The following is a 28,000-nucleotide window of genomic DNA, read 5'->3' as shown; positions in this document are numbered from 1 at the left end:
AAACTCATAGAGCACTTGGCACTGTGTGTGGTACATAGAGAGCACTCACAGCACAATAGCTGTAATTTTTTATTATGATCTCCACGCAGCTGCTAGAGTCAGATATGACTTCCTTTGCCTCCAGGAAAGTTCCTTTAATTGTTTAAAACATAAGCTCTAAGTTCAAAACATAAGCTCAAGGAAAAGAAGCGAGGGTGGGAGTGATGGGTGGGGGAAGCTCTGCACCCTAAGTCAGATAGAGCCTTCATGTAAGCAACTCCTACCTCCCCAAGGGGGCAGCCACTGCCAGAAATCTGGAGGCTGATGGATTGCCTGAGTCTCCAGGAGAGTCCATCCCCTCCAGGACTCTGTTCTGTCCAAGGTGCTGAAATCTGCCTGGGTCGGCTCCTTCCTACCATGTACAACCACGACCACCTGCTTCCTACCTCCATTCAACTTTAAAGGATGCGCTGTGAGGCTGTACTCATGTATATCTGCTATATAGGAAGTAGAAGTAAAAAAAAATTAGATACATCTCCAACCCAAATTGCTCACAGTGCTTAGGGAAGGAATTCAAGCATCTCAGGAAAAGTGAGGGCAAAGGGTAGGATATTTATTTTCCTAATTCTTGGGCTTTAGGACGCCTACATCTTGCTTTGACCCTTGCTTTTTTCCCTTCTGAAACACTGGCATCCTCTAAGGCTTCCTGACTTGACTGTAGCAAATGACTTTTCCCCAAAGCAGCTCCTTCTCTACCCATTAATGTCCGAGTCAGGAGAACTAATGATCGGTTTCTGGTGGGAAGGTAGACTATAGAGAGAGAAAGCAGAGGGTCAGGGGTCTCTGAGACGCGAGGCAGCTGCCTTAGACAGGGGTGAGCTCCTTGTCGTATTTCTGCATGCCCTCGTCCGGGAGCAGTACCTCCACTGTGAAGCTGACCTTCTTGGTGTGGACAAAGCTATAGGTGTTGTCAAAGCGCAGGACGTCTGGGGGGACAGATGGACAGACAGGTGGTTGGGCCTGGCTTTACGCTCCCTGTGTACCTGCCCCAGCCGTGGGGGAGGACAGACTGTTTCCATTTCTTGTGCTTGCCAAGCTGAGCCAAGTTCCCACCACTACTGTTTCCTTCCCCATGGGAACTGCCACCCCTGAGCAGGGCCTGTAAACAGACACTGACCTCTTCCTGGCACATGTCCAACCTGGTTTTAGTTGCACAAACTGGCAGTGAGAGCAACGGCCACTGCATCCCATTGTCTTCGCATCTGAACACTTGCATAATGGGGGCCTGAGGGGGGCATCTGGGGATGTCAGAGGCCTCCCAGCCCCTTAGATGAAACAGGGTACTGGGCCAGGCCTGCGCATGCCCTCGGCCTCCCCACAGGCACCCCTATAAGGGGTTGTAATGTCTGCTTCACAGGTGAGCAAACCAAGGGGCCAGATAGGAAAGACTTTCGCCTAAGGTTACACAGCTACCGTGAGGCTGAGGTGTGTGGCTCTGGACACGCTGATTTACTTCTCAGGGCACCAGTTTCCTCCTGGGGAGAGTTGCACCTTCCCCCTCATTCCTCATCTGTGTCCTGTGAACCAAGGGGTCTCAACCCTTCCCAGGGCCTGTGGGTCTCCGGCTCTTGGTGCACAGTGGGTGCTCATGAGTGTGGACCAAATGAGCGGCTTTGTGAATGAATGGCACTAACCTAGGCTATGTGTACCTGGGGAGGGGGTCAGTGCCCCTCTGTTTTCGCCTCTAAACTATCTGTGGGGCAGGTGACTTCAGCTTTCTGGAGGTAGGCTGGGGCAGACTTACAGACGCCAGCTTCCAAGCAAGTGAGGCTCCCATCCTCGGGCACCATGTGGGCGTTATAGCGCTGGCTGGGCAGCACCTCTGTCATCTCCCCTGCTCGCTGCCGCTCCCCCATCTTGGTCTTCAGGAAAACCCCGAAGCCGATGTCCGCACCATCAGATGAGAACTGCCACCTATGTGTGGGTGGGGTGGGGGCAGGTTACTGCTCAGTCTGGTGGATCCCCAAGGGGCTAATACCCAGCCAGGGGTGGGTCAGTGGCCTGTCCCTACCTGAGGACACAGCCTGGGAACAGGATCTCATACTCCACCTGGTGCGAGGAGCTGCGGCTGATCTGCACTGAGTGCTCATACTGAGTCTTCACCTGGTCCCTCACGTACATGGACTTGGGGATCTCTCCTCCATAGTTGATCTGAGGACATAGGATGAGATGGGCTTGCTCCCCTCTTCCAGCTATTGCATTGTTCATGCTGTTTCATCTGCCTGAGATACTCTTACCATTTCCTGGAAGTATTCTACTCAATCTGTCCTCTCCCACCCCACCCCTGACCCTCTAGGCTGGGCCAAGACCTCCTCTGGGAACTTCTTTTCCCAGCTCATGCCTCTGGGCCAAAATTCCTCATTTATTATTTGCCTGCACAACTAATGAGAGCCCCATGGGGATGCAGTGCTTGGACTGTTTAGCTTAATACCTTGCTCACAGAAGTCTCTCCATAAACATTTGTGGACTGAATGAGTGGATGAGAAAAGAACTTAGCTCTACTCCCCTCACCTCCCTGTCCTAGGAATCTTTGTACCTTCGTTAAACATTTGGGGTTCCCATCTGGGTCAGTCAGGGTTCCCCCAAACTGGGCAGGCAGTTCCTCAGGACTGATGAGTTTCAGCAAACCTTCTTTCCAGTTGTCTGGGGGCACAGAGGTTGAAAGGCAGTTATTGGGCATGAAGAGAACCTGTCATGCCACCCCACCCCCCATTCCCACCAGGAGGACCTGAGCTTAGGGAGAAATCATACAGAAGCTAGGCTGCCAGGGCCAGCTCCCCAGCCTCCTAGGCCTCAGGCTGCAGGGAATGTCTTCCAGCATCGTGTTGCTATGGAAATGTTTCCCCTTGGCTGATGTGTTTGCACATTTTTGAGAGTCTCCCAGTCATGAGTAATGAAGATAAGAGTTTCCGGATTGTCTCAACGAGATTTTAACGCCCGATGAAGTCAAGGACCTTGTTGGGGGCCACACAGTGTGTAAGTGGCATACCCAAGTCAGACACCTTGGTGGGGGATAGACAGCCTTGGGTCTTTTGAAGGACACCCCCACATACCCCACTGCTTAATCACAACCGCAGTGCCCATTACTATTCTTTGTGCCCTATGCAAAGATCTAAGAGTTCTGGGTCCTGGGATGTCACCATGGTCTCAGCCCTGTGACCAATCTGCACCATCTCCCCATCCCACTGTGGTCATGGGAGATTCTTTGTCACCAGTGGGATAAGACTATAATGCCTGGCACACCAGGGCCAAAAGCACAGAGCCCTGTGTACCACCAAATGGGGCAGAGGGCTAGACTTAGGGCTGGAGTGAGGTAGTTATCCATACTGCTCCAGAATTTAGGGGGCTACCTTGTGACCCACACAGCTCCCTATCCCAGGGGAATTGGGCAGAGGTAGAGACTCAAGCATCAGGAAGGAAGAGAAAATAGGAGTTTGTAAGATTCCTCTGCCTCACCCCTAAATCCTCAGATCTCTTGATTTGATTACCTGACCATTCTTATGAGAAGTTATCCTCCAAGCTCAGGGTCATTGGTTTGAGTTTAAAAAATATTTATCTCCTCTATTCCTTTCTCTTTCCCTATCATTTAAAACAATAACAATTTTTCTACCTATAAAAGTTACATATGTTATTGTAAAAATTTAGAAAATACAGAAAAGTACAAAAATAAAATGAAAAACCACTTGATTTTTTGCCATCCACAAATCAACACTTTGTTGTATTTGCTTCTAGAAAAATATACATATATTTTAAAAAATAAGATCATGCTATTCACACCTTTTTATAATCAACTTTTAATAAAAAACTTAATGACATTTCCCATGACATCAAATCCTTTTTCATGGCTGCCCAATAATTCATTAAGTGCTTGCATCATTTACTTATCCAGCCCCTTCTTGTTGAGCCTCCCTTCTCTGAATTACATCTCCTTTTCCTACTCTTCTTACTCACCCTCCTCAGCCAAAATTGCCTTTAGAAGCACTGAAATAAGGACAGTTGAAAGAAAACTGAGGCCCATAACCCATAGGTTGACTAACAACCAACTGAAACCAATAAGGAGGAAGGTGTGAAAGCCTTAGTCACAAAAGACAGGGAATAAGATAGAGGTAACTTGATAGACTCTATAGTGTAAGACCCACCTCACTTTTGAGAAAGAGGAGCCTCTGACTCTAGGTGATGTGTAGATCTCTTGATGGAGTGATGGACCAACCTCACTCCAAAGCTCATGCACAAAGCTCAGGGGATGGAACTAGAACTACTTACTTCCCAACACTATAATTTTTCTGCGAGTGTCTTCACTTAGGAAGGGCTTCATGAGGTTGTAGCCCACAGGGAACAGTTTGGTGGCTGGAGAGATACAAGCAAAGATAATGGGGAGAAAGTGATTTCGTTGAACCACTCTCTCCATGATAGTTGTAGCCAACAACATGGAGGAATCATGAAGTACCTTGGCAAATTTCAATGCCTCGCACCTGACAGACCATTCAACCAACTGGTCAACCAACCAACAAGCAACAACTAACCAATTCAATCAGTCATCCAGTCTATCAACCAACCAACCAGCCAACAAATTGCCAATCAATTCACTTTCTAACCAGCCCACCAATCACCTACCAATCAATCAGCCAACCTACCTAATAGTTAAACAACCAATTAACACATCAGCTAATCAGCAAACTAATGAGCCAATTAAGCAACCAGCTAAGTGCCCCACCAGCTCCCCTTTCCAACCAGTCAATCTTTCAAACAACCAACAGCCAACCATCCAAGATCCAGCCAGACAACAAACCAGCCAGCCAACTAACCAATCTGTCAACTAGCCACTCAATACAACCAACCAAACAAAACTCCAACTAGTCGTTCAATCAGTCAACCAAACTAACAACTATCCAACCAACCAACTATCCAACCACCCACCAGTCAATCAGCCAACCAGCCAACCATCAAACATACGTCTATCCTTCCATCCACCCACCCAAATCACAACCACCTAGATACCCATTGAGCATCCACATGGCCCCGGGCCTGTGAAGGATACAGCAGAAGTGGAGAATCAGAGACCCTTGGCTTCAAGGAGTGGACAACCCAGAAAGGAAAACAGGATAAATACACACAAGACAACTGGCAGCCCCAGAAGGCAGCAGACAAGAAAGGCCAGACTGGGCTGCACCAGTTGCCAGTGTCAGAGGCAGTGTGGAGAGGGAGAGATCAATGAGGCAGGAGAAGTGAGGGGGGATTCCTGGAAGAGCTGGGGCTGGAGCTGTCTCCTTTTTCAGTAAGGCCAACCATAGAAGCTTCCGTTTATGGAACACTTACTCTGTTCCAGGCACTCCAAGTGATTTGCATGCAGTCAAGTAACCAACCTGTCTCACTACAACCCAGGGAAGAAGGCACTACCATCAACCACCCCCCCACCCCCGGGTACAGATTAGGAAAACAAATCACAGGGAAGTAAAGCCTTGCTGCACACCTTTCACAATGAGCATGAACTTCAAGGTCTCTGGATAATTCTCTTCAAGGAGGCCAAAGAACTGTGGAACCAAGAAAGACCTCATCAGAGCCCACACCTAATCTTCTCCTACCCCCATTGCCTTTGCACTCTCCCTTCTGGAGGGTTCTGAGGGCTGTGGCCACTACTGGCCCCTGGAGGGGAACTTTTCACCTCAGACTATTGCAACCATACCATAATAATCATTTTAAAGTAAGCTTATAGTAATGATAGTATAGTAATAATAATGACTACAGTTTATTAAATGTTCACTATTTATAAGAACAGTGTATACACTTTACATATCAGCTCACTGAAGTATCCCTCTAAAATGCAGACTATCAGTGTCCCCAATGACTTGCTCAAGTCACAGAGCTAAGGATGGCAGGGCTGGGAAGGCTTTGGAGGAAGCTGGTACCTGTGGTCTCAATACAGTGTTGTCCCTGAGGCCTGTTCTGTGGGATCTCCTAAGAAATATATCTATGGGTCATGAGTCACATGATGGGGCCCAGGAAGGCTACCACCTTTTACCAAATCTTAGCTGTGAGTGAGCAGTCAGGTCACAGCAAGCCAAGCTGGTTATTAAACCAACCAGGGTGTGCCCTGGAATTTCTCCTCACCTCCTGGTATACTTCCACCAGGGGTTTCCAGAAGTGCTTCAATCCCAGGCCCTCGCAGTCAAATATCATCACAATGGTTTCAATCTTCTTCCCCAGCTGCAAGGATGAGAGCAAGGACCAGTTCCAAGGTTCAGGGTGCAGGCTCAGAACTTGGGACATGGTGACCCAAGCACATGACACCTCAGGGTTTCTCCCAGCCCCCTCCTTACTCTGTCCTCAGAGGAACAAGTGAACAAAACAGTGAATACATTTATCCATCCATCCATTAACTGACCTATCCATTCACCTGTCCATCCATTCATATTGCCATTCATTCATTCATTCATTCATTCATTCCTCCACTTGTCCAAATCATATTATTAAGCACCTATTTTGTGCCAAATACTGAGAGCATAACACAAATGCTCAATAATCCACCCTTCTTGTCTTCAAAGAGTCCACAGTCTGGTTGGGGAGATGGACAAGCAACCAGGTCACAGTGGTCCTATGATGAGTGCAGGGATGGGACAGCATGGGAGCTGAGGGAACACACGTTGACCCAGATGGGGCACTCACAGAAAGTGACATATAAGTTTGAGACCTGAAGCATAGATAGGAGAGAGCCAAGGGAAGTGTGGCAGGCAGGTGTGTATGCTGGGAGCAGGGTTATCCAGACAGAAGGAACAGCAGGGCGAAGACTCAGCAGGAATAACAATAGCTACCGTGGCTGAGAAATACCTTAGGCCCTGTGTGCTAGGCATATACTTGCATTACCTCACTTAATCTTTGCAATTATTATTGATCATAATCCTTTTTCCAGGTGAGGAAACAGGCTCAGAGAGGTGAAGGGACTATTTGAGGCTGCACAGCTGGAAACTGGCAGAGCTGGTTGTGGACCCCAGAGCCCTCTGACCATAATAGGAGAACAGGTACTACTCCTGGGACCATGTCCGCTGGTAGCCTCACCTGCCCCAGCTGCCCACCCGGCTCAGCCCGGGTCTCACCCGCTCCGTCTGCAGGTCACACTCATGCAGGATGCGCTCACAGTCCCTCATCTTGGTCTTGAGCAGGTCCTGCTTGGTGACCGAGAAGAGCAGGCCCTTGGGGTCCAGAGGCCCGATGATGTCATACCACACAGGGCAGCCGTCACGGTCATAGCCACACAAGCCCCCAGGCATGTACTTCTGGATCACCTGGGCGTGGAAAGATACACGGAACTTGGCATTATGCCCACAGCGTTCCACAGGTTTCTCAGACTGCCCGCCCTTCACTCATGATCCCCAGTGACCCCGAGGTGGCTTAGTGGTATGTCTGTGAAAGACTGGGGGGGGGTGTTGGCTCACCTCTGGGGGCTGCCAGTCCAGGATGTGGTCAATGTCCATGGCCTTCCGGAACTCCATGTACTAGAAGGGAGATGAGTGGTAAGGCTCCACCGGGCTTCCAGCACCCCAGAGGAAGGGATGGAGCAGGGGCTTGAAGCATGCATTGCTCCCCATGAAGGCCCTCCCCAAATCTCCTGGGGAGTGGGTCTCACCTTGCGGAGCATGGCCTCTGCTTTCTGCAGATCGAAATTCCGAGCTGTGGGAAGATGGAAGGAAGGAGTGAGGTGGGAAAAAGACTGCCTTGCCTGGTCCTGGGCAGTGGGAGCTATGGAGGGCACTGGGGGCCTGGGTGGGAACATTCTTCCACGCCCCCTCCCCTCTGCTGGACCTGAACATGTGGAGCAAGGTGATGTGGCTGGAGCCTGAGAGCCATTCGTTGTTCTGGAGCACTTGGGGCCAGGTCCCTCTTGCTGCCCCCTCACCTTGAGCTTTCCCATCTCTGCCCTCACCTCGGAGCCAGCGCAGAAGGAAATAGTCGTCAGGGTTGGGCAGGGCAGGCAACACGTCCTGGACATTTTCTCGGAACTAGGAAGGGAGATGCTGGTTAAAGTGGTTTTCAGTGATTGTTTCCCTCAACCCTCCTTGTCTTCCACATTCATCACGATGATGGAAGGATGGGCAGGCAGATAATGAGACGTAGATTATTGGCTGGGTGGGCGGATGGATAGGTAGGTGAACAGAAGGAAGGAAATATGGGTGAGTAAGTGGATGGAAAGAAGAATGGATGGGTGGGTGAGTGGGTGGGTGGGTGATTGGAAAAATAGGAAGGAAAAATCAGTGAATGAGTGAATGGAGCAAAGGTGAGATGGGAGAGTGAGTAGAAGGAAGGAGAGTTAGGTGGGTGAATGGGTGAAGGAGGAATGGATAAATGGGTGGGCTGGGTGGGAGGACGGGTGGAAGAAAGGATAAATGGGTGGGTAGCCCGGCTGGGTGTGGCTCAGCGGTTGAGCGATCAGGGTTCAATTCCCTGTCAGGGCACATGCCCTGGTTGCGGACTTGATCCCCGGTCGGAGGCATGCAGGAGGCTCTCTCATCATTGATGTTTCTCTCTCTCTCCCTCTCCTTTCCTCTCTCTGAAATCAATAAAGATATATTTTTTAAAAATGGGTGGGTAAGTGAACTGGAGTATGGATGTACAGTAGTCCCCACTTATCCACAGGGGATACGTTCTAAGACCAATGGATGCCTGAAACCGCGGAGAGTACTGAACCCTATATATACTGTTTTTTTCCCCATACACATACCCACCTAAGGGGCCTGGGAGAGAGGGGAAGGGGCAGCTTTCAGATGAAGCTCTCTGGGTCTGGCTCCTGAATGGAAGTCAAGCTTGATCTGGTACCCACACTACTGACTGGAAGTGGTGCTGTTCCCTCAACCCCTTCCCTAGGAAGGGCTGATGTCACTGGGCACTGTGAGACCTGACCTTGGGAGAGGGGACAGCAAAGAGACAGTGTCAAGGACATGCTGAGCCAACAGAGTAAGGCAGGGTTGCAGCCACTGCCCCTCCTCTGCCCCTCAGCCCCGTTCCCTGGGGCTCCAGGGAAGAGGTCTCTCACCTTGGCTAGGGTCTCTGCCTGCTTGGGGCTCAGGTCTCCGACTCGGCCGCTCATGGTGCTGGGTGAGGCTGGATGAGTAGGGGCCACTGCAGGCAGAGGCCAAGCCTGGTCTGTGGCCCTGATCCAGCCGGGCCTTTTTCCCCCCACTCCTGGGTGTGGCTCTAGGCACCTCCTCCTTGGACAACTGTTGAATGGCACATTACATAATTGGGATTAAGTGTGGTTAGGTGTTTGGCCAGGTCTGAGGGGCCAGCAGGCACGTGAGGGCACGCAAGAGGTCCCCTGCCAGGTGGAGGAGGCTGGGAGGGAATGAGGCTGGCCTCCCATGGCCTGCAAGCCCAGGCTGAGTGCCTATAGAAACCCCCATCAGTGTTCCCAGGCCTCCACGGGCCACTGTCCTGGAGAAGGGGGTGCATTTCAGAGGGAGTGGGAACCGCACCCTTTCTCTTCGAGCCTCAGTTTCCCCATGTCACTAATGAAGAGACTCTACACGTAGTTCTGCAAAAGTCACCACTCACCCGGCTCTGACAGGCAGGAGTCAGGGACTTGGTCAGTTTAGTGAACAGTCCAATCACTTTGTCTGGGTAGGAATCTCATGTCCTTTTGCAACAAGCATTCATACATAAGAAGAGACAGGCTTGGCCAGGAAAAAAAGAATTCAAGTGTCCTTGCTGAAGGTTTGTTCTCTCCAAAGGGCCAGTGCTACTTTTCCTGATGTCTTTCAGATTTTATCTTGCAGTACTGGCCCTGCACCTTCAACGTGGAGAAGGGCTGAACACCCCCCACCCTGCTGCCCTCTCTTCTCACTGCGAGGTATTGTCCTGAATCCTGCATCCCCTGGGCCCTAAGGGAGAGGTGGGGCATGTTGATAGCCTTGGGGTGGTAAAGGTGTTTCTTGGGATTTTAAACACTTGATCAGTGAGGGGCGTCCACCATTCATGCTAGGTGATGAGAAAAGCACAGAAGGTTCCCCTGTCCTTTGATTTCTGTCACACTGCATGATATTCTACCATTAGACCTGCCTGCAAAGCCTGGCCCTGCTCCCCACTCACGCCCATAAGACCTCCCTTTTAAGATGACATCTCCAAGGGTCACTTGCCTCGTTTATAGAATGGGGGGTGGTCAGCGCTTGCCCTGTCCTCCTTACATGGTTGGAGGGATTGTCCTCCAGCTGTCAGAAGCTCCGAGACATCAGAGGCCACATTGTCAACAACCGTAGGGAATGTGTTAGCCTGAGACCACAGTACACCCATGTGGCCATGTCTTCTAAGCCTTGAGGTTTTCACATGGGTTGAAACCACCCCTAGGCTAGCCTTGGCCCCAGTAGCTGGGCTAGCCCAAGCCACTCTACCCAGGGGCTCTCCCAGATCCCCTACCTCTAGGGCATCCTGGGTCCCCACCTCTGGGCTATCTCGGGGCCTCCTTAGGCCAGCTGATGTGAGTTAGTGCTGGACATCTTCCTTGCTCTGGGCCCCTGATAGAGTTGGGTCCAGAAGGAGAAGGAGGGGCTGTCCTTGGCCATCTGTCCGGGGTGCCTGCTGCACACGCTCAGGGGCCATTAGATAACTCTGCACACCCCAGTCCCCCCCCTTCACATTCCAGCCTCTTTCTGCAAACCCTCAGCTGTTGTCCACACCCACCTCCTGCCAGGCTGGCAGCTGCAGAGATTGGGTTTCTCCACTGCCCTCTCATTAGCCCCTAATCCTGCCCGTTTCTCACCAGTCTCCTTTCTCGCCCTAATCCCTTCAATGGGAGGTGCCCCAGTTACTTCTGGGGACATCAGAGGCTGGGCAGAGAGAGCCAGGAGGAGGGTTTGGGGGTCCTCCCAGGAGCTGTGGGCCTTCAGAGACACCCCTAAGTGCTTTTCCTGACCCAGACCACAAATAGGCACAGAGCATCTATGGTAGTGAGACTGAGGAACTCCAGTTTTAATTGAACTGAATTTGATGAATTTGCCTTTAAATTGCCCCCGTGGCTTGTGGCTGCTATATTGGAGAGCAAAGGTCTATTGCATTTACCAAAAGCTTATTACATGCCAGGCCTCACTGTAAGTGCATCACCTCATTTAAGCCTCAGAACATCCCTGGGGGTAGGTGCCATTATTAAGCCCATTTTACAGATAAGCAAACTGAGGTATAGAAAACTTAATTAACTTATCCAGAGTTAAGCCCATGCAATTAACCTCTCTGCTATAGCTGTTTGACTACCCCAGCCTCAGCTCCAGGAGCTTCCACCCTAATCAAGGAGAGGACCCAGGCACAGAAGTTACCCCCATGGGATGCAGGTGGTATTTGAACTAGACCTTGAAGGAAAGGAGAATGTTGATTAGTGGAGATCAGGGTAGAGGAAAGGGCATTCCAAGTGGAGGGGATGGCGTGGACAAAGGTGTGGAGGTGGGAAAGTGAAAAGTGCGTGGAGGGAATGCTGGGGATATGACAGTAAATAAGATGGATTAGATCCCTGCCCACACGGAGCTCACGGTCTCCCATTTGCTGAGCATTTATTCTGTGCAGAGACCATTACATCATTACCAAACCATTTGGAAGCAGGTAGGAGTATCCCCATTTTATAGTAGAAGAAGTGGAAAGTCCGAGAGAGTAAGAAACTTTTCTGAGGCCACTCAGCCAGTAAATGGAGAGCTAGGATTTGAACCCAAGCCTGTTTGACTTTGGAACCATAGCCAAGCCCAGCCTTCCCTCAGAGGGCTTAACATTGTGCCTGGCACATAGTAAGTGTTCAATAAGTGGTCTAAATCATCTTCGTGTGTCCCCCAGGGCTGCAGAATTAATTTTCCTCCCCTGAAACAAAGGCCCTGGCGAAGAAGAATCCCCACCCCCACCCACAGAACACATCTTCTCAAGTAAGTCCGTAGATTGTGTTTAGCTCCTCGTTTGCCAAGTTCTCAGGGGACCATGGCCACAACCGCAACACATGCAAACAACTGCAGGGTGGTAGACAGAGCCGCCCACTCCACACCTTGGAACCTCTCCTAGGCAGTTACTAGGGAGTGTGGAAGGGCTGCCACTCTATCCCCAATGGGGGGAGGCACATTCCTGTCTGCCTTCCCCTAGATGAGTCTCACCAGAACCAGTTGGGCGAGTAGACAGACGGCCCAGGAGGTACAGGAACCTCACCCAAGGAGTGAGCATTGCTGGGAAGAGGCAAGTGTGTGTATGGGGTGGGAGAGGGCTCAGACCACAGTAAGGTGAGGCAGGGGAGGCCTAAAAAGGAGAGATGAAAAAGAAATTGGTAGCACCTCGCCAGAGCCCCAGTGGTGCTGTGGGAGCACCTGGGGAGAGTCTACCTTCCATCTTTTAGCTTTTTCATTTCCTTTGTTTAAAAAATATGTAAGTGTGATATAATTCACATATCATAAATCTGCCATTCCTAAAGTGTACAACTCAGTGATTTTTACTATATCCACAGGTTGTCTAATTGCCAAACATTTTCATCAATCCCCCAAAAAAACCTGTACCCATTAGCAGTCATTCCCCATTTCCTGCTTCCCTGCTCCAGCCTCTGGGAACTACTAATCTACTGTCCATCTGTAGATTTCCCTATTTGGGATATTTCTTACCAAGAGAATCATACAGTATGTGGTCTTTGTGACTGGCTTCTTTCACTTAGCGTAAGTTTTCAAGGTTCATCCGTGTTGTAGCAGGCATCAATACTTCATTCCTTTTTATGGCTGAATAATATTTTTTTTGTATGGATATACCATATTTTGTTTATCCATTCATCATTTGATGGACATTTGGGTTGTTCCACTTTTGGGCCATTATAAATAATGCTGTGACGAACATTTTATTGGTACAGGTTTTTGTGTTTTCCATTCTCTCATGTATTATGTCCTTAATAGAGGAATTGCTAGATCACATAGTTGTTCTACGCTTATCCTTTTGAGGAACAACCAAGCTGTTTTCCAAAGTGGATGCGCTATTTTACATCCCCAGTGGGTGAGGTTTCTAATTCCTTCACACCCTCACCAACATTTATTTTCTGTTTTCTTTTTAAATTATTATGGCCACCCTATCCTAGTGGGTGTCAAGTGGTATCTCATTCTGGTTTTGAACTGCATTTCTCTAGTGACTGATGTCAAGTACCTTTCTCATGTGTTTACTGGTCCCGTCTATATCTTCTACGGAGAAATGTCCATTCAAATTTTTTAAATGTCTTTATGCATTATTTAAATAGGGTTCTTTGTCTTTGTATTATTGACTTGTAAATTTTTGTATATGTTCTGGATATTAACCTCTTATCTGATAGATAATTTGCAAATCTTTTTTTTCTTCCATTCTGTGGGTTGTCTTTTTACTTTATTGAGTGTCCTTTGGTGGGCAAAAGTAAATTTTGATGACTAGGAAACGTCAGAGCAAGGCTTTATTGAGTATCTAGGGTGTGCAGCCTGAACTGGCGACTGGGCTGAATGGCAGAATCAGGATCTGAACCCAGGTTAAACCACCTCTTTCTGCCTCACCAGATGGCACCACAAACAGCCTGGGCCTGGTGAACTTGGCCTATGGAGCCTCAACTCACCTGCAAAGCTGCCCTTCATGAATCAGATGCTGGGGGGCCCTGGTTATGCTTCACAGGACAGAGGCATGGCTGGGCCAGTGACGCCCCCTGGCTGCCGAAGATGGAAGTCACCTGAGGGCCATGCAGCTCAGGCCTGGCCTAGTAGCCTCTTTGGAAGTCACCAAGTGTGAAGCTGCCCACCCAGTGTGCTCATTAAGCTCTTGTGCCATCTGGACAGATGGATCCAGGCTCGTGTCTGACCTCCTTCTCTTTGTTGTGTGATGTGACAAGTTTCTTCCTGCTGTGAGCTTTGCTCTCATTTGTAAACTGGGGGTGATGCTTCCTGCTTTAGCTTGGGCGTGGCACACGGGAGTTGTGCAGTGGAGCTGGCACTGTCACATCCCATCAAGAGGCACAGATGTCCAAGCAACTTTCTGCAGGCTCTGGGCTCCCCAACCCCAGGAACCCAGCACCTCGCTCTGACCTACTCTGTGCCCCTGCCCCAGTCTGGTCCTCCCAGGGAAGGGCCCACTTGCCCTCTCTTTCCCTGAGAGGCAGGGCAGGACCACTGCTGGCAGCAAACCCCGGTGCTGGCTCGACCTCTCCCATTGGACACTGAGCCTTTGGCCAAGGCACTTGCCCTCATGAGCCTCCATTTCCTGGCCTGAAAAATGGGGCTATAATTCCTGTCTCCTTCAGGGTTGTATATAAAGGGGCTATGTGAACTGTGGAGCACTGCACCATGGTGTGCTGTTAAAGGCAGCTGTGACTGTGCCACAGTGGTGTCCCCTCTGATCTGGGCTCTTAAAAGGTGAGCTGGACTGGGGTGGAGATTTGGGAGTCAGGGGAAACTTTCCAACTGCCCTCGAAACACCCATATAGGTTCCCCCTCACCCCCCTGCCTCCCCTGGAAGATTGGGAGGCTTTCCAGCGAGGAGTTGGGCCAGGAGGCACAGGCCCTGCCTCCATTCCTTTGGATAGGTGAGGCCAGGTATTTCCAAACATCTCATTTTGAGTAAGAGCTTTGATCTGTGGCCTCTTGCAAGAGATCTTGCCATTCTTTTCTGACAAACAACAGACTCTGTTTCGTAACCCGTATTATAAAATAGTTTATTAGCAACCAAGTGTACGCAGTTGTTCACAAATATCAAACATCAGTCAGCTGTTACCAGTGTCATCCAAGAGCCCCTCCTGGCTTTCCTCCAGCCTCAAACACCCCACAGCCTCCCTCACCCCATTCTGTCTGGGAGGCTCGGCCACACCTGACCACCCCCACACATGCTTCAGCTCTCTCTTCAGGGGTCCCTCCCATGGGCAAAGCACATCTCATCCCCCATTGGGTTTCTTTGCTGGATGCTCCCCCAGAATTTGGCTCCTGGCCCTCCAACCACACGTGGTGATGACATGCTCACTCGGTAATGGGTCATCAGAGTCACTTCCGTCTCTTTTAATACAGGCGACCTTCCTGCTGGTGGAATTCGATCAGCCCAGTGTCTTGGTGTCCCTAGGGCCTGCAGTGCCTGGCACTGAACAGGCGCTCAATAAATGTTGATAAATAAATGGATGAGCAAAGAAACAAACCTCAGGCCAGCCAGCCCCTCTCTGGGCTACTTTTTTTTTTAAAGTGATAGTGTTAAGAGTCAAGGATGGGGTTGCTGAAGACAAGCCCCCTGTGCAGCTCCCAAGGTGCCCCTGCCCACCTTGCCAGGTAGGAGACTGTTCTCACCTCCGCAAGTGACTGCTGCCCTCGCTGCTTAATACAAGGAGTGCTCTGCCAGTTCTGGGATTGAGTGGCTAAAGCCCACACCTGACCCCCCTTGTTATAACTGTATTTGTGTCAAATCTCTGTGATCAGAGGTTCGGGAGACCCTTGCTACTTGCAAGGAAACCAGGTGAGGCTGTGCTGATGGTGGGAAATTGGCTGTGGGTGGTTAGAAAGGCAAGGGTCGGGGTTCAAGTCCATAAGCCCTTTGTTTTTAGGCAGATGGTGGTGAAGGTGGAAGTCAGGCATTGTGAGCCTCTGTCATATGAACAGGTGGGCCCAGCAAAACCTGGCAAAGGGTCCCTCCAACCCTGTCGGTGTGCCTCCATAGCCTGCCAAGGGCAGTGGGAAATGGCTCTGGGATGCCCAAGGCCTCAGGGTTCTCCAGATATGGCTGCACCTGGGGAGGCTGCACAGAGGGTGACCACACAGTGCCCCAGGGGTGGTGGGAAAGCCTGCCATGTCTGGGATCAGGGAGCAGCCCTGGAACATGGGATGTCCTCTTGCCTGACGACCAGCCCCAGGCCAGCTCCTTGATGCTGGCACAACAGGTTTTTTCTTGCCGCACTAATCAAACACTCTGTTAGACAAGGAGTGCGGAGGAGGACTGTCCCTGGGGGCCCCAAAGACCTCACAGAGCTCACCTAAAGACCCCCACCTTCCCAAACCTATAATTTCCTTGCTAAAAATAGGCCCTGGGAAATCTAGAAATCTTCTAAGAGCTGGAAAAATAAAAATCACAGGATCTGAGGGTGGGAAAGGCCGCAGCCCAGCTTCTTGGTTGCAAAGCACCTGGACAGTAGTACCTGCTGAGGCTTCCAGTCTCTGGGAAGGGTCTTGGCAGCCAGGACACTAACGCTTTGTGGGGAGAACCCCTTTATAGGGACTCACTCCTGGGAATATCACCTGGGGGGACAGCATCCTTTTGTCTGGGGGACAGCAGTACAGAAAGACAAACAAGGCGCTGGTGGGCAGAGATCTGGAGCCAAGGGCCAAGCCACCCCCAGGGTCAGGTCTTCAGAAGTACTGGTGGCCACTGGCCTGGCCCAGCCAGAGTGCCGGGGGCAGGGTGGGGATGGGGCAGGGTAGCACAGCCTGGACACCCAGACCCCGCTCGATGGCTTTATTGCCACCTGGAGTCAACCCACAGAGCAACACGCAGCTTGGTGGCTTCCTCAGTTTATTCCATGGCAAGCTCTGCTCTGATGGGTACAGTCCACACAGCAGAGCAGCTGGCGGTCCCAACTATTGGCTGTGGGCACAAGGAGAGCCAGCTTTCAAGAAACAGAAGCCATAACTGGCCAGCTGCTGGGTTGCATGGTGGGGTCAGGTGTTGACAGCCAATCTTCAGCTGTCCCCTTGGGGAGACACAGAAGTGGAGGAAAATCTGGATGGTTCTCTAAGAAGCAAGTCAGGGCCTAAGATGAGCGCCCTGGGATGGCAGCTCCACTCTGTACCCCAGCATGTTCTACCTTATTCCAGCACAGTCCACCTTCCTCCAGCTCTGCTGGGCTCTGGCCCCACTCTGAGCTGGAAAGGATGTCAGCTGGATTGCAGCAGCTGGGAAGGGGGGGTCACTGGGAATTCCCTGGAGACTCAGTCCTCACCCACTCAGATCTGTGTAAGACTGAGCATGGTCTTTTCTCCTGGTGGTTATCCCTGCTCGGTCTCACTCCAAAGGCAGGAAGACAACCCCGGAGGGGCCTTGATGTTCTGCTGGAATTGACACCCTCAGCCTTGCCCTGTCCCTCCATCCAGCTGGCCCTGCCCATCCCTGCTGAGCCCCTTCGTGCAAAGAATTCAGCCTCCCTGCTCTTAGGGTCTGAAGCTGTGCCCCCTGCAAGGCCTAGGGCTCAAGCCCTCAAGCCTGGAAGCCGGGCTTGGGTGAGTCCTGGGACAGGTGGACCTTGTCAGGAGGGACTCGGGGCAGCTTCTGCAGGCAGGAGCCTTCCTCAGTGGATGCTGGTTCATCTTCGGGGTTCTCATTCTCATTCTTTGTGAACAGGGGAAAAGATGCTCGTCTGAATCCTCCGGATGGCCTACGCACTGGGTGTCCCCTTCCTGCTTTTCCACTGTGGCAGGTGGGCCCATGAGGAGCTGAGATGGCGATGTGAGGTGAGTACTCTCTATGGTCATCTCCAGCACCACCCTGCCTGGGAGGGCAGGGGACAGGCGATGTGAGGTGAGTACTCTCTATGGTCATCTCCAGCACCACCCTGCCTGGGAGGGCAGGGGGTTGGAGAGCACAGGCACAGAGGTCAGGGTCTTCATTGTGTTGGGGATGGTCTTGTCGCCTCAAGACCCTGAATTTTCTCCTGGGAGGCAGTGTCAGGGAGCAGCACCTCCACAGTGTAGCTGACCTTCTTGGTGTGCATCAGGCTGTAGGTGTTGTTGAAGCGCAGGACGTCTGCAAGGATGGAGAAGTAATCAGGCAACTCAAGCTTGACCCATCTGCATACCTGGTACCCTTGGAAACCTGGCTGCCCAGGACTGTGGGTGGGGCTGCAGGGTCGGCCACTGCGCAGCCCCCAGCCCATTGCTCGGGACCATCTCTGGACGATGCTTGTGCTCATTAAAGAATTAGTAACGGCCACCAGCATGCATGAGCCCTTTCCAGGTACAAAGCATTAGTCAGTGCTCACAGCTCCCTGAATCCTCCAAGCAGCCCCGTGGAAGGTACCATCGTCTGCATTGTATGAATGAGGAAACTGAGGCTCAGAGAGGTTAATAAGGCTTTCTGACAATTATGGAGCAAGAGAGGGGAGGGACTGAGATTCCCTTATCCCAATGCTCCAACCCAGAGAAGCCTTGCTCTCCCCAGAAGAGAGGGATGAGCTCCATAAGCCACTTTTTGGTCGTGCCTTTCATAGAGGGCATGTCCTTCAATGCCAAAGGCCAATGTTGACTCTGGGACGTAATGAGCCATCGGTTTCTGTTTCCACTCTCCTAACTCTCCCTGTCCACAAAGAGAAACTAGGTTTGGATTAACTAAGGCATTAGCAAAGTCATTTCCCTTCTCCAAAGGAAACCAAGATTGGGTGCCCCTTCTCCTGGCTCCGATCCTAACAGAGGTGGGAGGTCTGCGGTGTCCCTGGGCAGCCCTGTTTCTGATAAAACTGACCAAACTGCAACTGGCCTGGGCAGCCTGGGAAGAAAGGATAAACCCCTGGAAGAATCATCTCTTCAGGATGCCCAGAGTGGGTGGTCCACACACCTGGGCAGTTTAGGACCCCTGAAGCTAGTCTCACACTACTTACTTACCTGTCTCAGCCTTTCCAGCCCAGTGTGGAAGCTTCCCAGGAGCTGAGTCCACAGCCCCAGGCTGTGAATCCAGCTCTCTACAATGCACCTCTGCCCTTGTGCCCACACCTACAGCCTCTTATCAGATCCAGCACCCTGAGCCAATTCCCCTGGCACCCATGGGATCTAGGGGCTTGCACAGACCCCCGCACCCTCCCCGAGAGCTGCAAATAGAAGGCAACGAGAGAAGTCAGACTGGCCACACATGTCAGCTCATCTCTTTGCCAGGAGGGAGAAAACTCTAGTGAACCCTACAGTTCTTACAGACGCCGGCCTTGAGACAGGTGAGGCTCCCGTCCTCGGGCACCAGGTGGGCATTGTAGCGCTCGCTGGGCAGCACCTCTGTCATCTCCCCTACCCGCTGATGCTCTCCCTTCTTGGTCTTCAGGAAAACTCCGAAACCGATGTCTGCTCCATCTGATTCAAACTGCCACCTGCAAGGGACAGGGCCCCACTGATGACCACCTGCTCCGGCTCCAGGCTCCTCCCAGCTGTGCCCAGGTGTGAGTGGCCACCGCCCCTACCTAGCACACAGCCGGGAAACAGGATCTCGAACTCCACCTGCTGAGAGGAGCCTCGGCCCACAGTCACCGTGTGTTCATACTGCACCTTCACCTGGTTGTGTACGTAGTAGCTCTTGGGCACCTCGCCTCCATAGCTGATCTGTGGGTGAGCGTAGGTGAGGGGACCACAACCGTTACTCCTCCCTCCCCATCCCTCGGACACCCTGTACCTTGGTCAGGCACTTAGGGTTGCCATCGGGGTCAGTCATGGTCCCCCCAAACTCCACAGGTAGCTGGTCAGGGCTGATGAACTTTGGCAGCTCCTGCTTCCAGTTGCCTGTGGGAGCAAGAGGGGGGCTCTGTGGGGGCTCAGGGAGGCTTGATAGAAGGCAGAGGAGACCAAGCCCTGGGAAGGGACCTGCCATGTCCTTGGCTTGCTCCCCTACTCAGGAGAGCACCCAAAAGCTTTACGTAGCCACCCAGGTTGAGGTCTAGGGCCCAAAGCCTTATCTGAGTGTGCAAAGGCCGATGGAGTTAGGCCAAGATCAATGCCTGGGTAAAGAAAATGAGCCAGCCCGGCCAGGCTGAGCATCGACCTAGGATCCAGGAGATAGGGGTTCGATTCCCGGTCAGGGCACATGCCCGGGTTGCGGGCTAGGCAGCCGATCAATGACTCATCATTGATGGGTTTTTTTCTCTCTCTTCCCCTCCTTTCCTCTCTCTGAAATCAATAAAGATATGTTTAAAAAAAAAAAAGAAAAAGAAAATGAGCCAGGGAGAAATGGGTCCTGTAGCACTGACCTCTGCTTCCTGGGCAGAGAAGGAGATGGGCACAGCCCAGGGGCCATATCACTCACCTCCCAGAATCACTATCTTCCTTCGAGTCTCCTCACTCATGAACGACTTGACCAAGTTGAAGGCCACAGGGAACAGCTTGGGGGCTGAAACACATGCAACTCCCTTGGGAAACTGAACCAGAGAGGACTCGGATATATAAAGTCACACTCATGGGCATGGGCTGGATAGGAATTAGACAGATTTAAATTCTGACAATTCCTACTGTGTGACCTTCAGCTTGTTACTCACCCTCTCTGAGTCTTAGTGCTATAAACGATAACTATAAAATGGAGATTCAATTTAACAGTGTATGCATAACACTTGGCACAATGCCTGGATCTCAATAAATGCTTGTCTTCCCTGTTCAGCTGTAGGGCCTTGGCAGTGTTGATTCCCCAGTGGTGCCTCTCCTTTTCACTCTCAGGGTTTTCCCAGGTTGCCTTGGAATCCTCTTGGGTGCAAGTAGGTGGGGCATCTGCATTAGACCTCATGGCCCACCTGACTCACTCACACTTACTGGGACCTTTCTGTGGGTCAGGCTCTGTACGCCTTCTCCACAGACTGTCTCATTTAACCTCACAACTATCTTACAGGGAAGGTGCCATTGCATCACCATTTTACAAAATGGGAAAGCTGAGGCTCATGAGTTTCAACAGACTTGCTCAAAGTCACAGAGCTAGCTAGATTGGAAGCCAGATCATCCGACCCAGAGCACATACAGGCCCCCCCCCCCCCACTATACAGCTGCCACAGACAGGACAATTCCCACCCAAAGTGTGCCCACCAATCTGTGTGATCCATGGACCATCGGTTACCAGTCCACACCCAGATAAGTAAAGAAAATAACAGCAAACATTTAGAAACTTATGACTTATTTGACATTGCTGCACAGGCTTTTGTATATCCTAAAAGTATCAGTCTGTGAAGGACTGAGCTAAACACACACACACACACCAAAAAACAAAAAACCAAAACAAAACAAAAACCATCGTCACAATGGATGGTTTGAGAAGCCCTGAACTCTGTGGCTTACCCACTGCCCATCCCCCATTCCCCACCCTCCCCCACTGCCCAATTAATCCTCACCTCGAACAATAATTAAATTCTTCAGTGTCTCAGGATAATTTGCTTCAATGATGGCAAAAAACTGTGAAGTCAAGAAGAATCTGGTTGAGGCCACGCTCCACCATTCCTGCCTGGATTTGGTGGCCTCTGAGGCAGCTGAGACAAGAGCCCCATCCCCCTGCTCCCTGGTCCACCCTGTCTTCCCTTGAGCACATACTCCATCCTCTGTGTTACTCCTGCTCTGCTTTCTCCTTGCCGGAGGTACCCCAGGCCAGCATCACTGACTGCTCCGGGGGACCCCTGGAGGGCGTTCCCCTCCTCCATGGACTGAAGCTGCTGTGGGCAGTGGCTCCCTATTGAGCTTGAGCCAGCTGCTTACCTTACCTGCTGGTAGACCTCCACTGCTGGCTTCCACAGGTGTTTCAGGCTCAGCCCCTCCAAGTCAAACACCATCAGCACTGTCTCAATCTTCCTGCCCAGCTGCATGGGACAGAGCAAGTATATAGGTCAGACAACAGTCCCAGCTGGGAGATACTGGCCAGAGAGACCTGGGCACAGCTCCTACCTTCCTGCCACCCCTACCCCTGGCTCCCCACAGTGTTTTCCAAGCAGATGAACTTATCTAGGGTTGGAGAAGATGCTGCATTTAAGCCCTGGCACAGTGGCCCTATCACACTATTTATTCAACACTATTGCCTGGAATTAGTTAACTGTGGAATTAATATCATCGTTCCTTACTCACTAGGCGTCTTTAGATACAAAAGTATGCTACACTGGCCAGTGTCTGCAGTCCCACAACTGTGTCCAAGCCAGAACTACGCTGTTGGCAGGCTGTGTGGCCTTGGGTGGGTTTTTAACCCCCCTGAGCCTTACTTTTTTCTCTCTGTAAAATGGGGATAATTCCAGGCTCTGATAGAGTTGCTGGGAGTACTCAATGAGCCCAGTGCCTGGCACATGGCTGGTCCATGGTAAATATTAACAGATATTGTTAGCAGTATCGTCATCACCATAATCATAGGCTCCAGTTGAGATAGCCATACCATGGAAGACACTGTTTTGACCCTTTGACATCAGCCATCTTACTTGAGAAGCACACATCTATTCGAACCAGGCACTAAATATAGTGCTTTGAAATTCTCTCACGATTGCCACAGATCTCTGTGGAGGCCTTTGGTGTCCAGCACTGTGCCAGCTGCTGGAGACACAGGCCCTGTCCACGTCATTTGAAGTCAGCCATTTGCCAAATCATTCCACAGTGATATGACAACTCCCCCTGGGGGTCTTCTTCTTAGGCTCATTAGACACTTAGACTCAAAAAGCCAACAAGGCAGCCCGGCCGGGTGTGGCTCAGCGGTTAAGCATCGACCTAGGATCCAGGCGATCAGGGTTCGATTCCCGGTCAGGGCACATGCCCGGGTTGTGGGCTGCAGCCGGTCAATGACTCTCTCATCATTGATGTTTCTATCTCTCTCTCTCTCTCCCTCTCCTCTCCTCTGTCTGAAATCAATAAAGATATATTTAAAAAAAAAAAAAAAAAAGCCAACAAGGCATTAGATTCACTCTGAAGCCTACAGGCCAGGAAACACAGAGTCGAGGGCAAGAAGACCTGCAAAGGTGTGTGGGGGTCCTTCTTGGCTTAGAAGCCCCATGTCCCACAGCACTCAATATTTTTTGAAGCAACTCCACAGTAGCTTCTAGAGACCCACAAGGGTTGTGTCCAATTTCCAGGGTCACTGCTCTCAGGGACATCCAAAGCAATGGTCCCCCATCAGGTGATTATAGTTATGCAATTTGCAATCACAGGACATCTTTTCCATAAGAAAACTTCCCAGCATTCCTGGGGAGCAGAAGGAGGGCATTCACTGCACCCAAGGTCAGCATCTCATTTAAGGTCAGAGGAGAGGGAGAAAGGGCTTTGGTGACCTTTGGCTCATGCTAGCAGAGAGCACGTATTAGATGCTTGTGGATGGATGACTGCAGGAGAAGCCACGTTTCACCTCAGCCTGGAGGCCTGAAGGCTGGGGGGGAAGCAAGGGCAGGGTGCCTCCCCTTCCTGGTCCTGGTGCCACCTTTTAGACATACCCCTTCCTCGCACCCCACCCCCCAACACTCCCTGGTCACTCACCTTCTGACTCTGCAGCTCACACTCCTGCAAAAGCAGCTCATAGGCCTTGATGCGTTTCCGGATCAGCTCCTGCTTGGAGGCTGATAGGAGGAGACCCTTGGGGTCAAGTGTCCCGATGATGTCGAACCACACGGGGCAGCCTTCATAGTCGTAGCCACACAGACCGCCCGAGTCGTACAGCTTGACCACCTGGGAAAAGGTCCTGGCTCAAACCAGCCCGCCAGGCCATGTCCCTGCTCCATCAGGTGGCTGGACAAGGTTGGGGGCAGGGAGTGAGGTGGGGGTTACTAGGTGGCCTGGGGAATGCTGTGTGAGGCTCACCTCTGAGGGCTGCCATGTGAGGATGTTGTCCAGGTCCTGTTGCTTCCGGAACTCCATGTGCTGGGGACACATGACAGGACCTGAAGACTGCCCGCCCCAAAGGTCCCTCTGCCTGCAGCTACCATGATCCTGCCAAAGCATCCCCAGGATCTACCAACATTGAACTGGGGATGGGGACACCAGGAGGAGGGGTGCGGGGGACGTGGGTCTGATGCAGAAAGGGATCCGAGGAGGAAGGAAGAAGAAACATGACAACGGAACAGGGCAAGAGTCCCCACCCTTTGTTGCTAATCCCTGGGGTACAGCGTGTGGGAGGCAGCAAGCTCATGAGAATGGGGCTTCACCTTCCGGAGCATGTCCTCGGAATTCTGCAGGTTAAAGTTCTGAGCTGCAAGAAGAATCAAAATAAGAGGAGGCTTGAGGCTGGATTTGGAACAAGCTATTCTCTGAAAACTCACGAGGAAATTAGTTTTTTAATCCATTGATTGGGAATAATATCTATTGATTGGCTGATTGATTGATGTATTTTAATCTTCATCCGAGGATATTTTTTCCACCGCTTTTCAGAGAGAGTGGAAGGGGGAGAGAGAGAGAGAAACATCGATGTGAGAGACACATCGATTGGCTGTCTCCCGCACCAGGGTCAGGGATCAAGCCTGCAACTGCATGTAACCCAAGGCCCTTCAGTCTGCAGGCTGATGCTCTAACCTCTGAGCCAAACCAACTAGGGTGGGAATAACATCTTTTTTAAAGTTATTCAAAGGACGACATGAGACAAAATGCTTGGCACATTACCTGGTTCACAGTTCTCAATAAATTGTAGATATTGTTGTGGTTACTTATTTTGAAGACATAAATGCACTTTAATTTAAAACATAATGCTTGCTCTATTTTAGAAAGGCCATGACTGTTGCTCTCTGAGATCACTGGTTCACTGAGGAATTTGTCCTGTGATGAGCCTTCGATAAGATCTAGGGTCGGAGATTTTCAAATGGAAGGGGCCTAAGATGCTACCAGCTTTCTTTGCCCTGATCATAAACCACCTCCAGAAAAAAACCACCAAGGCCACCAGCTCTGTCTTAACAAGTTCAAAATCCATTCCATGGGGTGTGCTGAGTTGAAATAAATTTTTCCCTAAGCCCTGGAGTGGTTTCTGTTATTATAATCATTTTACACTGTTTCAGCAATTCTTAGAAGAAACTCCTCCACCTTTAATTACATCCACTTCCTGTAGTGTTTGCTGGGCATCTGCTTCATGTCAGATTCTCTAAGGGGACAGCATAGCCTTGTCTTCAAGGAACTGGAGGTAGATGCAAAAGCAGGTCCTGAAGACCATGTTCAGCAATAGCTGACTCAAGGCCTGGCCAAGCCTGTCATCCTGAGAACGTCTCAGGTGTTAACTCTAACCTTACCTCAACCTTGTGCCCCCCTGGTGCCAGGCTTTACACCCTCTCATTTAACACTCACAATAACCAGTGAGGAGGTGGCTCATCCCAAATTTGCAGATGAAGAAACTGAGGCTCAGTGGGGTTTTTTATGCCATGCCAATCTGAAGGGGAGCTCAGATTCTAGCCCAAAGTAGGCTGATTCCAGAGCCCATGTTCTTTCCCAAAGTCTCTCACACCCTTTCCTGAGACCCTCCGATCCCGCCAGCCTCACCTCGCAGCCAGCGCAGGAGGAACCGGTCATCAGCATTGGGCATGGTGGGCAGCAGGTCCTGGAGGTTGTCCCGGAACTGAGAGGGGATATGATTGTCAGAGGGGCTCCCATTACCCCTGGGGCCCTCAACCCCATCTCCGACCCTTCTCACCCTCAGTCAGCCAGTCAGCCCTGCCCAGGGGCTGCACAGTTAGCCGCAGCTACCTGGGAATGGAGCACACCCACCCCTCCAGCCCACCATGGCAGGAAGAGTTGTGTCCTTCTCAAACTTTGGGGGATCTCTGCCCCCCAAGACCCTCATTCTATAAGTCTGAGGTGGGGCCCTGACATCCCTATTTTTGCAAAGATCCCTGGTGAATTTGATGCAGGCCAACCAGGACATTTTAGGAACATTGCTTCTGGTACCTCATCTTGAAGGTTCAGGTTTGGAAGCAAGTTACTTAACCTCTCTGAGCCCCAGTTTCCTCATCTGTGAAGTGGGGATAGTGATAGATTTGTGCCAATCAAAAGAGTTTGTACAGGTAAAGCACAGCATCAGGCCAGGCTCACAGCAAGTGCCACATAAATGTGGGCGCTTAGCCCATGGAGTCTTTGTGAAAACAACCCTGGGAAAAGGTCCGCAGAGAGGGACTGAAAGAGGAGCCAGGGCTGCCTCATCTGGGCACCATCAGGGCTGGGGGAAAGGAGGGTGGCTGACTGGTGGGGGATGCCTTTTCTTACTGGCAGAATTTGGGGAAGTCGCTGGGAATTTGGGTTTGGAACTGAGGCTCAAGTGTGAGACAGAGAGGAGACCCCAGTTCCATGAGGATGAAGTGAGCTGAAGATAAGGCCTGGAGGGCTGGGTGTGCAGGGAAACCTGTGACTAAGAATTTGGGATTCAAAACAGATGCCAGCAGACCCATAGGAAATTCTTGATGACCATCCACCAAACCATCTTAATTTAGCTTTATGGATGATCTCTAAAATAAGAATGTATTCATGCATTGCTCCCATAATTTAAAATGAACAATCAGCTTCAATATCTCCGTTGTTAATAACAGGAGCAACAGCATCTGCTGTAATAATCCCCAGTTGGGACAGGCACCTGGAAAGGAGCCTCTTGCACACTGAACAGCTATAGCCTCTGGGCTCTGGAGGAAGTTTCTTCAGGGAAGGGAGCAATGCTACCTTAAAAGCAATAACTCTGTGCGCCTTGGCCCCTCCAGAAGACCAGATTCCCTCCTTTGAACCTCAGGATGTGCCCTGAGGCAGAAGCAAGGTCGCATCCCTGCTTTGCAGATGAGGAGACTGAGGCCGGGGTAGAAGAGGGGGAGGGAGTCTTCCCCAGGGACAGAGTAAGGAAGCTGCAAGGTCAGAAGGAGTTCACGTCTTCCAACCTCAAGGCCACTCTACCTTTGGAACTCATGTCAAATAAAAGAGAAAGACACTAAGCAGGTGCTCAGAAGGATCTGGAGCAACGTGGAGAAAAAACCCCAAAAAACTAATGATGATGCCAAGTGGAGAAAGTAGCATCTGGCAGTGGGACTTCAGGTGGTCAAAATGAGGTTTAGGAAAAAGCTAGAAGGAAATGCCCCTAGCGTGGTTGTCTATAACTCTGTGACCATGGGTGGCTTCTCCCCCTTCTTTCTACTTTTCTCTTTTCCCCTAATTTTAAAAATAGCATCCATTTCTTTTAAATAATGGTAAAAATAAGAATAAATTATTTTTACATTGTTTAAAGCTTTTTGCCAAACAGGCATCACCATCATAATTCACCCCAAAGGCCAGGTGTCCAGTCCCTCCTGGAAGCCTAGTGTCTGAGGCTTCTCCAAGGTCACTGCCAAAGGGGAAGGGAGAAGGCTCACCAGGGGACCCTCATTCCTTCATCTGAGACTCTCTGCTTCTGGAACCTCCTCCTTTACCTGGGGATTCACCCGGGGACCCCATCATTCACCTGGGACCAATCTCTCTTTTACTAGGAATTCACTCAGGCCCCCCTCCTTCACCAGAGGTCCTCATTCCTCTCTGGAGGACCCCCCAGGTCCTCCTGAGGGTAGAAGCCGCAACAGAAATCATCTCCACAAGTCTGAACCTGCCCCCTCACAGGCCCAAAGTGGAAGCCAGGGTTGTGACTCACCCCTTTCCCTCAACCTGAAGCCACAGTTTCCAGCCCCTGGCCACTTGGATATGCTCTCGTTCCCATGGCCATGACGCTCCCAGCTGTGGCCTACCAGGCTGCCTTGAAATCACCCAAAACTCCCCCATTCCCCTTTCATGAAAACACTGACAATTGCCACACAGCTTAGGCCCTGGGGATTCAGAAAGCCACAAAGAGAATCCAAACAAATGTTGCAATCTGGGCGGGAGATCTGGGAGTCTGTTCGCCGCCGTAGACTGCGCAGAAGCAGGAGGGAACCACCCGCACCCTCTGCCCTCCGCCCTGGAACCGGAGCCGTGGCTCTGCGGCCAGGAGGGAGCAGGAGTGGGAGGCTGGATTGGGCCCCCGGGGTCGCCCAGAGAAGGGCCCCTGTCCCGCGTCCTGTACACAGCTGCACAGAGGCGCTCTCCAGGGTCCCCTCTCCCCCAGGACAATAGGGGCTCCAGCCCAAGTGGCAGGGTCAGGCGGGCTGCTCGGCCCCTCCCCAGGCCCCTCGGCCCTCGGAGAACCTCACCCTGGCCAGGGCCTCCTGCTGCTGGGGGCTCAGGTCCCCGACTCGGCCGCTCATGGTGTCTGCGGGGCGCGGTGTCGCTGCTCGCGGTGCTCCCGGAGCCTGGTTTGGCCCCGCAGGTCAGATGTTGGTCCCGCCCCGCCCGTCCCGCCTCTGGCTTCTCCTCCTCTCGGGGATTTTTGCCACATTCAGTCACCAAGA

At 51.4% G+C, this 28,000-nt stretch overlaps 1 protein-coding gene across 5 annotated transcripts; it reads right to left on the bottom strand.

Annotated features, from left to right (window-relative positions):
• Positions 1-6: 6 nt before the first annotated feature.
• Positions 7-27,940, bottom strand: LOC308550147 (SEC14-like protein 3). 5 transcript variants are annotated; one of them, XM_081123613.1, is made up of 12 exons: positions 27,803-27,940; positions 7,958-8,033; positions 7,661-7,704; positions 7,470-7,529; positions 7,131-7,319; positions 6,148-6,243; positions 5,510-5,570; positions 4,303-4,386; positions 2,576-2,682; positions 2,051-2,190; positions 1,784-1,953; positions 7-965 (listed from the first exon to the last, which is right to left on the bottom strand). In XM_081123613.1, exons 1-12 carry the CDS (start codon positions 27,854-27,856, stop codon positions 844-846), a joined length of 1,203 nt encoding a protein of 400 aa, XP_080979739.1. In that variant the 5' UTR covers positions 27,857-27,940; the 3' UTR covers positions 7-843. The 5 variants fall into 5 exon arrangements, 4 of the variants coding, with proteins under 4 accessions (XP_080979739.1, XP_080979737.1, XP_080979738.1 ...); XM_081123611.1 differs by lacking the exon at positions 27,803-27,940 and adding an exon at positions 9,065-9,220; XM_081123612.1 differs by lacking the exon at positions 27,803-27,940 and adding an exon at positions 9,065-9,176 and having other exon boundaries at positions 7,837-8,033.
• Between the last annotated feature and the right edge of the window lie 60 nt (positions 27,941-28,000).

The sequence above is a fragment of the Miniopterus schreibersii genome, assembly GCF_964146895.1.
Source record: "Miniopterus schreibersii genome assembly, chromosome: 20".
Taxonomy (NCBI): Eukaryota; Metazoa; Chordata; class Mammalia; order Chiroptera; family Miniopteridae; genus Miniopterus; species Miniopterus schreibersii.
This window is presented reverse-complemented; position numbering and strand designations above follow the sequence as displayed.